The sequence below is a fragment of the Natator depressus genome, chromosome 4, assembly GCF_965152275.1.
Source record: "Natator depressus isolate rNatDep1 chromosome 4, rNatDep2.hap1, whole genome shotgun sequence".
In the NCBI taxonomy this organism is placed as follows: Eukaryota; Metazoa; Chordata; order Testudines; family Cheloniidae; genus Natator; species Natator depressus.
In genome coordinates, this window is record NC_134237.1 from 19870881 (window position 1) to 19881999 (window position 11119).

The window sequence follows — 11119 nt, forward strand, 5'->3', positions numbered from 1 at the left end:
TCAGAGCCCGAGCTCCAGCCTGAGTCACGACTTCCAAGTGCTGTCTGTGCAGCTATTTTTAGAGCATGAGCGTGAGCCCCTGTAGCCCAGGTCTGTCGACTGGGACGGGGAGACTCCCTCGAGCTCCAGAACACGGTGTAGACATACCCTTATAGGGTTAGGAGGACAAGGCCAAAATTTACAGATCTGCAAAGTAAGAAAAATGCTGCTCGAGAACTTTGAGAGTGGTGTAAGGACATTTACTTTGTATATTTTCACATGTGATGCAGACAATTTGTTTCAGTGGTTATGAAGCTTTTTTTGAATCTCAATATCTGTTGTCATGAAATAACTATTGTCTGATACCCCCACGTAACTTCCTGTGACTGTGAATTTAAATCAATAAAAATAGAAAAATATTCGTAACCCCCGTCATTTTGCACAACTGTGAAAATGTAAATAAACATATTAAAAGCTTAAAAATAAACATGGATACTATCCATCAAAATTGTAAAAAAAATATAATTCTGACAAGCCTAGTTATTTAGTGACTGTAGTAATTCTTTATCCTAAAGAATTAAATACTCACATTTCTTCTTACGAGTGTTTTTATAAAATGTGCTTTAGTCAACATTAAACGATCTAATCCTCTCGTTTTTAAGAAACTCCCTGATTTTACTCTGAGATGTGGGTCTGTTTGAACACTTTACACTGTAACATTTAAATATTTGATTTAATTGAATTATGAAACAGAAAACACGCAGTGCTTTTTTCATAAACGGTTTGGACATTTTGTGGCAGCTATGATAAATACAGTCAGAAGCTGTGCAATGCAGTAGTTAGCAACCTTTTATCCAAACAAAGGAGGCTGCAATAAAGCAAAACCAAAATAGGTCACTGTTCCAGCTCCTATGCCTGAACCTAAATCAGTGATGTGGTAAAAGAGCTTTTGTAACAGAATTTAGGATGCCATGCCATGCTTCACAGAGATTATGTACTCCTTGTCCACCGGAGGGCACTGGCAACCTCATTTTAAAGTCGCCCCATCCACCAATTCATGGAGCAATCACTTTCCTATTTCTTGATGTAAAATAAAGTGTATTGGCAGCACATTAGAGCCCAATCCAGCAAAGCATGTAAGCACATGCTTAATTTTGAGCACTTTTATAGCTCCATGGAAGTCAAAGGGAGTGTATACATACTTAAAATTGAGCCCATACGTAAGTGCTTTGCTTGATTAGGGCCAGAGTGTGCAGCACCCTGGCAGACTTAGCTTTGGTAGAATAAAGACTGGGGAATATAAGGGTGTGCTGAGCAGGTAAAATGAAAGGTAAAAGAAAAGTAGATGATGTACTCAGATCTCACATATTTATTGCACTGGTACAGGCTCTACTGTATGCTTTCCATATGCTGTACTGTATGTCCATAACTTGGCGGATTTACTGGCATTTGACTGCCTACTAGACGAAAGTGAAAATTCCCTGCTGTGCCACAGGTGTATTTTCCTGTATATAATGTGGTTTTGTTATAACATCTCACTTGTTGCTACCGTCTATTTGCTTTTGGCAGTTTGACATCTCTGATTTGGTACGTACAATGAGACTACAGAGACATGGAATGGTTCAGACGGAGGTATGTCTACCTTGGTTTATCAAGTTGTGCTTTAATAAAGATTTTTGACTGAATTTCTGATCTCTCAAAAAATTGTGATAAGCATATAGATTGTGCTAGATGTCTGGATTAGGAAATATTGTAGAATGACTCACTTTGTAGCCCATAAACTCAACCTCAGTGTTGCTGGAGTGAAATCAAATGCTAATATAGAGACAGAATTCATAATAATGCATGTACTTTTGGATATGCTTCACCACGTGCAAATACAAGGGCATGCAAATATAAATCTGACAAGTATAGGTGTGTGCAAATTTACATGTAGTGAACTGTGTTAATCTATGAAAGATCTGACATCGTCTCATTTGAGAATTCTTGCATTAAACCCCTTATTCCATTCTGAGAAACACTTATTTTACTCCAACTGGAAGTAATAGCATATTAGTGTCTTTTTACCTATTCTAAGGCTAAAAAAAGCAATTGCATTTTATCTGCTGCTGTTATCCATAGCAGTATGGTAATTGGATGGATGGCTTTTAGGATGGAAAGGTTGAAAAAGCCTCCTAACCTGAACCTAGAGAAGACAGTGAATACAAGATCAGGGAGTTCTCAACCCTTATTTAGTAAAAAATACAGAATTATCCAGAAATAGCCCCAAACCCTGTGGTATCCTCATTGTAAACTGGGAGGTTGCATCACAGACCTGGGTTCTATTCCCAGCTGTGCCACTGACCAGTTGTGTGACCTTGGTCCCATCACTTCACTTCTTGGTGTTTCCCTTTCCTCATTTGTAAGCTGCTCTGAGGTCTGCAGATGACATGCCCTATATAAGGACAAAGCGATGGTGGGATTAGGAATCAAACTAAATATTAACCAGGAGGCAAATTCACATGAAGTACACTTGAAAACTGAGCAGCCCATTCTTCACCCCCTTGTTCTCTTTAAACATTGTCTTATAACATTCACTCATCACATTCTCTCGTTAATAACGTATATGAAATCGTATTCAAATCAGGAACTCCGCCACCTGTGAAGTACAGGTACAGGCACCTTGTGTAGCGAGTGTGAACGTTTTGTTTAACGTGTTTATGATTCTTCCTCTCACAGGATCAGTACGTTTTCTGCTATCAAGTTGTCCTCTATGTCCTGAAACATCTCCAAGCTGAAGAACAGAAGAGAGGCAAATAAAATACCAGAGCCCGCAGTGCTTTTTTAATTAAAAAAAAAGCAACAGAAGCAGAGGCTCGTGCATATTTTGTTGGTTCTGCCAATATTATTCCAGTCCTTTTCTTCGTTCTCTATCTCTTCTATGCAGTCTGTCTTTCATGCCACTTATAGTACATGATAAAGGGCAAGACAATGCAGTACCACTACTCCCCTCCATAGTGTTGGGGTTCCTTATGTACCAGGAAAAAGAATATTTAATAAAGTTGCATTTTTGCAGCTTCCTTACTCTTTGATAAATTACTGAAGTAAAAATGTTTTAATTAAAAATTTTAATAATGCCTTCTGTGGGTATGCAACTACTTTTTAGCATTTGTTTCTGCTGCAGTGGGAGGAGGGTGAGAAAATAAGGCAGTATTTTATCCTGGTGGACTTTCTTACAGGGACATTTTATTAGTCTATTTTAAAAGCTTGTTTATAGCAGATCTCTCTTTTTCAGCATTTTGATATAGTAGAGTGATTTTATAGGGGATACTTGAAATCAGTATTTAAGCTTTACAAGACACCTATTAGCTTAGAAAAGAGCAGTGAATGTTTACTGTAAGTATCACAGTTTATAATGTTTACTTCATAAGACTGTCATGTATATATTTATATACTTTTACACACAAAAAAAGCTGAATTATCAGGTGCCTAAACTTATAACTGATTAGGCATTTCCACTGTGTAAATAAAAATACACTTTAAAATGTATGTAGGTGTGTTTTATGTCCATGTTTTCTGTCCTTACACTGCAATCTTCACTGCGCTATCTGAGCACCTTATGTGTCAAATCAAATGGACCTATGCCTTTTATCTTACTTTCCATTTCTTCCCCTGCCCAATGCTAGTGTGTGTTTAGTTGTTGGAGGTTTAAAACAACAACATATACTTAGTATGGAACAGTACTCTGTGTAACCTGTGCTGATGAGATGTACTAACTAGCAGTTGCACTGCATCTCACATTTCAAGGTAAAAGCTGGGGTCAGAGACCTGTGAATATGCAATCTTTCATTCCCAAATTATCAGCCTGCAGAGATCTTTTATCCCAAAACTGAGACTCTGGGCATTTTAATTATAATTGATATAGCAACAGCCCAGTTTAAAAATAATTAGAGCTTTTTTTTCTTGTCTCATCAACAGAATGATCATCCTTGTTACAGAAATCATACATGGCATACCCAGTATCCAGTGAACCATGACAGCTGAGGAAATATATTGCTTAAGCTGCAGTGTAGTGTTGTTGGGATTCCCTCCGAGACCTTTTGCATTCAGCTTATCCAGAACACCTTGTCCAGTTCTGGGAGAACACGCCATCCGGTTCCCTTCTCTGGGATCCAAAACACATAGTTCAACCCTGGATTTCATCACGCAGGTTCCTTTATTTGTCATACAGCAAAGCTACACTGAGTTGATCAGACTCAAGAGGAGGGGATGAGTATAGCCCAGGCATACCACGCATTCAGAATTACACAGACCACCGCTCCCTTTTTTTACATTCACACATTACAGTGTATTTGCTGTACATTATAGCACATATTTTTGGATTGGCTTTCTTACTTTGCAGGAACCAATCCCTGTGCTCTGTCCATGTGCTGTTCTCGGGGAACCTGATCTTTACAGTCCAGTTTTATCTTGTCCATAGTCCCTAGCATCAAGGTATTGCTGCTTATCTTAGCTAGCACAGACATACTGACTCCAGCATATTGTTTGTCAAGCTCCTATTTGCAACTTAACCTTCCATTCACGTCCCAATTATGCCCACTAAGAAATTAGGCAAGTTACTTATGTCAAGCCAGGCCTACAAGTGTGATGGAACAATTCAGGATAGATAATGAGAAAGGGAAGACAGAGATTGAACAGTTATTGTCATATTGTGGAACAATGCACCATTTTGAAAGGGATCAAAAAGGAAGACTTAATATATTTCAGGAATGGAGTTGTCAAGGGGTAGTGTAGTTAATGTAAAGCAAAGGAATATAGTCAGCAAAAATGCTAGTTATTGTTTTGACTTAACCAGCGGATGCAACATTTTGGACTTTTTAGGAAATACAATGATGGTATTGAGGTGAAGGCTGCCAAGGTGGCACCCAGAAAGCCTAATTAGGCTTCTTTGTGTAGTAATTGCCTATTCATTTATTTAACTAGCCTGTTGCTTGTTCTGGGTGTTGCCCGTGGGGGATGGGCTTCTGCTTTTTTGTTGGGTGTTGTGTTTTTTTTTTTTTTTTTTTTGAATTTCTGACCGGTGAGCGTGATTGGCTCCTGGTTGCGCAATCTACTTTAAAAAAAGCTTTAAAAGGCTGCTCGCTGCAGTTCATTCACCATACAGGAGAGGAGTGTAATTAGTGTGAGGAGCTGCTCTCCTACAGAAATTGTTACGCCCCTCCTGAAAGAGACGGGATAGAGTTGGATCTTACAACTGGAAACTTCCTACATCTGGATGGATAAAACGTCAACAAAAGGACAAAACACTCTGATTGCTCGGCTTGCCTCCCCATGAAGATGAGTCATGCAAGGGGACTCCTCCCATCAGCTGAGGTTGCAGCTCAGAGCACGAGGCAGAAGGGAGATAAAAACCCCAAACCAAAGGAACGAAGCATCCTACTCTCTCTACCAATATGGTGCTGCTGCATGTCTGAATATGGAATTTAGGGACCACAGTAGGCCTTTAGGGCTTGATTCAAAACTCATTGAAGTCAATCGATAGATTCCTATTGATTTTAGTGAGCTTAGATGGCTTTCTTAGTGAAATGTTCAGAAGAAAACTAAGAAACATGAGAGAAGTTCTGTTTAATATTTACCCCAATATCTGACAGAATTTGATTACAAATTGACTACACTGTCACTTTTAGGTTAGGCCCAACATTTGGGCTTGCTTATTTTTTTTAAACAGGACACACACAAACTCAGAATGAATAGATATTTGTTTGAAATTAAACTTGGATTAGGGGGCTCTAAAAATGGCACCTTCCTATTCAGCTGACCTGCTCCCTGAGTCAAATTCTCCTCTCAATTCAACAATGTCAGATCATAGTAACTCATTAAGTTATTCTAGATTTAAACTAATGTGACAGCAGAATTTGGCCCAAAGAACATATCACTTTAATAGCTAAGTGCTACTTTTACAGTCACGTTAAGTGAATGGAGTTACTCTGATTCGACACTGATTTAACTAAGTACAGAATTTGGTCGTGTTTTTTGGTTTTTTTTTTTTTAAATCTTGGCAGTGTCCCTTTAACCAGTGAAAATATAGGATTGCATCAAATTATTGCAAACTTCAGAGAGACCCAATTCAGGAAGGCACTTACATACCTGCTTAACTATAAGCAAGTAATTAACTCATTGACTTCAGTGGCATTTAAACGTGTATGTAAGTACTGTCCTGAAAAGAATTGCTTTCCTGAATCAGGCCAAAGAGATACACTTAAGGCCTTTCTCCAAATCAAAATTAACATACTCCTGAGAATTGAATCCTTTTCTAAAACTGTACTTTACAAACACATCCTATACAATCTCATTTTGTAGATGCTACTTTATAACCTTGTTTTGGGATCTGAATGTTTTTGTGAGATACTTTTCTTCCCCCACCCCACCCAATTTGTTATCAGAAATAAGAAAACATAAACATGTACAATTAATTTTACATCACAAGAAAATACTGGCAACGTGGCTGTTAGCTTCATTATTTCTTCTGGAATTGAAAAAAACCCGAAAAGTACAAAGGCCCAGATCCTTGAAGGTATTCAGGCATCTAATTCCCTTGTAAATTATTGATTAATAAACTTGTATCTTTTCTGTAGATCATGAACTTAGCCCATTCATGATGCATTAGGATATTCATCCTGGGAGCTTTATAATAGAAACAATGTAAAATGGACGTGAAGGGACTAGTACAAGGATGGAATTTATTCATGACCTAGTCATCTCCTACATCCAGCTTTCCTGTGTATTACAAACTGAGCTGTATGTGACAGCTCATCTTTGCTAGGCAGGTAAGTGTTGAGTCATGAGAATTCCTGGAAGTAACGGGCCAAAACTTGAAGTCCTTACTCACAGCAGAGTTTTTCTGAAGGTCAGTTTTTGCTGGCAACGATCTCTTACAATGGCGTAAAATCAGGCCACAGTTTGCACTGACTGGAGTTCTAACTGAGTAAGAGGCCTGAGTGAGACTAGAGCCAGGGCTTCAAAGATCTGGGCCTAGCATGAGGCCATCAGAAGGGTGGAAGTGGCCTTCTTGCACCAATTCTCTTGCCCTTCAGGTCAGACTCAGTTTGCTGAGCAGTCTTGTTTTCAAGGTCAATCTTATTCAATCTTTTGGATTCAAACATCCTTTCAGCCTCTAATGCTATGAAGAGAGAGAGAGAAAAATGTACTGAAATCTCCTTAAGGCACAACTTATATTTAATATAAACCCCAATTTTGGGTGTTCTCAGGTAAAATAGAATACCACTCCCATTCATGTTATTGGCTATTTTATCCATCTGGATATCTTTAACCAGCTCTCTTGAGGATTTGCATTACAAGTAGGAGCAATGACTGGTTATTAATAAGTATGCATATACATGGGGTAACCATATCCACACAGCTAACACTCCATCTGAGATCAGTTTCAATTTGATATTTTTTTCATCAGTCATTTTTCTAACACTATTTTTCGAAGATTTAGCTAACAAAATTGGGATGGCTCAGATTTGGCCTCCACTCCCCTTAGCTGGACCGAGCATGACGTTGGCAGAGCTGTCAATCAAACCTTTTTAATTTAATTAACTTTTTAAATTTAATCGATGTAATAATTTAAATCATTTGCGGTATTACCGCATCCCTCTATTTCCCCTCCTTCCAGTGTCTTAGCACTTTGGATAGCATACTGGCCTGGGACTCAGAAGACTTGAATTCTATTTCTGGCTCTCCCACTCACCTGCTGGATAACCCTGGGCAAGTCACTCCCCATCCCTATGCCTCAGTTTCCCCATCTGTAAAATGGAGAGAATGCTATTGACCTCCTTTGTAAAGCATTTTGAGATTAACTGATGAAAAGCACTATATAAGCACTAGGTGGTATTATTATTTAGTACTTTCATCTTCAAAGTACTTTACAAACACTAAATAATCCCAACCCTGCCCCCCCCCCAACGCAGGTAAGTATTATCCTCATTTTACAGATGTTAAGTGACTTGCTCAAGACCTCAAAGGCAGTCAGTGGCCAGGCTCTGAGAGACCATTATAGTTGAAATCCACCAAATCAAGGAGATTGGAAGGCACTTCAGAAGACAGAGGACAATGGTAAATGTAAAACCTTTCAACCCTGAAAGAAGTTAACTGCTTGACCAAGTGAAAATCAGGACCCTAAACAATTTGCTGTTGAACAGAGGTGAAGTGAAGATTTTAAGACATATGCTGACTTTGAGGAGAAAGGGTCACACTGTTCATGAAACAAAATGTATATTATTAAACAACCCTACAATGTTGTGGGGGCAGGGGCAACAGCTGCTAGAACTCTCATTTTATCCTCTGTCATGTGCAGTAGCTTTTTCTTCATGATTGGTCTGAGCAGGGTGCAGACGACTTGTCTCCCTTGTTTTAAATTTAAAAGCAGAGCTAGGAACAGCATTTGCAATTTAGCTAGTTTTGAAGTTTCAATTTCCACTCAAAATGGCACACTGGATCTTTAGAAGCAGACCAGAAAACTTACTCTGTACTGATGGGATCAGCCTGCTTTCAACAGTGATAGTTGGCCGCAGAGTTAAAGCATGACACCAAGGGGTGTCTTCAAGGAGAAGCAGGTTTGTCTGTCCCCTTTCCTGGCACAAACGCCTTGTCAGCAAAGCAAGTTCTGCAGCATCTGCCCTGTGACCACAAAAATGTCATGAATGAGTGGTTTGTACAGCAACGAAAACATAAAATCCACAGAGTGTTCAGGTCACCTGTTGAACATTTTCTATAACAAGGCTAGCGATTTCAAATGACACCCATGTTTGTCCATGTAGAGGTGTTATTTTGGCCACCAGAGGGAGCCAAAATAATCTTGTGTAAAAATAAAAGCATACTGAAAAAGTTTAGAAGAAAGGCTTCAAAACTAGTGTGATCAGTCAGTCACTCACTCTATCAGTCCATCTGTTCCCTCATTCATGCCATGATTAATGGAAAAACACACTCTGAGAAAATCAGACATAATTTAGTTTGTATTATTTATGACAGTTAAATAGAATTCCTGACAGTAATTTAGCCCTGTTTTGTTCCTCCATTGAACAGTGAGAAGATGAAGAATTTCCCTCCGAAGTCACTCTTTTTTTGGCCCCCATTAGCAGGGACCTATTAAAATATATACGATGGTAGATGATACCAGCATGCGTCGGTTTGTTCCTAAACACACAAAGAAAAGTACAGCCCATTTTGCTACTGGGGATCCCCACATTCAGCCTAAGTTTCCATCAGATACAGGAGGCAGGATTCGGGGGGCTGGAGCCATTCGTGTGCAGAACAGCTCACCTATTTGGGGGGAGGGGGCTCCCTGCTTGTTCCCATATTGTAGGGCTTAGGGGGCAGGTATGTCTGTATCTTATAAGACCTTCATTATTGCAGTGTCTGATTGCCCCACAATTTCTAATATACTTCATCCTATGAGGAGGAAATATGATCCCCATTTTGCAGTTTGGGGATCTGGGGCCCAGAGGAACTTGCCCAGGTCTGCACAGGAAGTCTGTAGGCAAGCAGAACACAAATCTGCATCCTCCTGAGTGCCAGGCTAGTACCCTAACCACTGGGCCATCGTTCCTTTAAGGTCAGGAGTAAGTTGGCGAAGGTGCACTCATCCACACACCAATCCACCAGCTTCTGAGCAGAGGCAGGGAAGTGGCTACAGCAGCTTCCACCCTTATCCCATTTCAGGCTGGCAGAAGAGGAGCAGGTGAGGGAGGCTCACTCCAGCCATTGCTTAGGATTTTGCTGCAGGGCCAGCTAGGAGAAGATTGACATCTTAATAAATGTAAATAATTTGTTAGCAAGAGAAACTATGAAAACATGTAAAAGGCAAAAGCATCTAAATTGTGTGATTCGTTCCCATTTCTTCCCTTGTACAAAAGACTCTCTAAAATTAACTAACAGGGGAGCAACCCTAAAAACAAGGGCTAATAATGAAACTAAGGTTGAGAACTCAGGCACTCAGGTCAGGAAATGCAAGATTGAAGTTCAAACCTCAGCCTTAACTCTACTCTCTTGTAATTATGCCTCTTATTTTATGTCATTATACATTTTTATATCAATCAATACAAAATATTCACAATGGAACTTCTTATATCCCCTTACCTGCAGTAAGTTACAAGCCAGGACATACTTTCTTCCCACCTGGCTTGAATTTTCAGTTAAAACAAGCTTATTTTGGTGCACATGGATGTGTGTATAGGCAAAGGAAGCCAGTATCCATTCAGCACCTGGTTCTGTGGACAGAAGACTCTATTTCCCAGTGCCAGCAATCTGGCACTTTTCACAAGCACTTAATCCACTTTTAAAAGGCTGAAGAACTGTTAAAAGGCCGATTAGTCTAGACTCTAGTGGACAGGACACTATACTGGGAGTCAGGTGACCTGAGTTCTAGTCTTAGTTTTGTGAGGGCTACACTCCGATACAAAACTCACGACACTGAATCTCACAGCTGCCTCAGGCCACAGGTTTAAAAATAGCAGTGTAGACATTCGGGCCTGTGCTCCGAGACCCTCCCCCAGCTGTGGCCATGCCACAGGTCTTCTATTGCAGTGTAGATGTAGCCTGTGTGACCAGGGCAAGATGTTTCTCCTCCCTGTGCCTCAGATCCCCTCCCACCCTTTGTCTATTTAGACTCTAAACTCTTTGGAGCAGCGACTGTCTGGTCCCAATCTCTTAATTAATATTAACAATATAATGATAATAGACGGTAGTTGTATAAAAAATAGTGACCACTGTTGTGTATATTGACTGTGGGATGTAGTAACCAGCACTTACACTTTATAACAGCTTGCTTGTAAGACAGATTTTACTGTCCTTTTTCTGTGAAAATCATATTCCATGGTAGATCAGTGGATGCAGTTCACTTACACAGACATGTCAGAAACAGACGCAAACTATCCTCTTTTGCTTCCTGTTCATCTATAACATAAGAGATCGTTAGCCAGGAAAACCCATTCCACCTGGGCATTTACTTGCAGTGCAGTAAGTGGAAGAATTAAATGTAAATGGAAAACCTGTTCCAGGAATTAACAGAGTTGCATTTGCCAGTCTTGCCGTCAGTTTTGGATTATTCGATTCTGAAGAGATCAAAAAGAGCAGAATGAACAAAGTCTCCAACACCTGT

The 11119-nt window shown here is 39.8% G+C and overlaps 2 protein-coding genes across 3 annotated transcripts in view; one reads left to right on the top strand and one right to left on the bottom strand.

Annotated features, from left to right (window-relative positions):
* Positions 1-3422, top strand: part of PTPN13 (protein tyrosine phosphatase non-receptor type 13) — a 184379-nt gene extending 180957 nt beyond the window's left edge. For both annotated transcript variants that reach the window (XM_074950546.1, XM_074950545.1), the window contains 2 exons: positions 1549-1611; positions 2698-3422. In XM_074950546.1, the coding sequence (XP_074806647.1) occupies positions 1549-1611; positions 2698-2778 (144 nt within the window). In that variant the 3' untranslated portion in view covers positions 2779-3422. The remainder of the gene's footprint in view (positions 1-1548; positions 1612-2697) is intronic.
* Positions 3423-6812: 3390 nt separating this feature from the next.
* C4H4orf36 (chromosome 4 C4orf36 homolog) lies at positions 6813-10835 on the bottom strand. The gene is made up of 3 exons (XM_074949967.1): positions 10771-10835; positions 8486-8640; positions 6813-7138 (listed from the first exon to the last, which is right to left on the bottom strand). Exons 1-3 carry the CDS (start codon positions 10833-10835, stop codon positions 7005-7007), a joined length of 354 nt encoding a protein of 117 aa, XP_074806068.1. The 3' UTR covers positions 6813-7004.
* Positions 10836-11119: the final 284 nt, after the last annotated feature.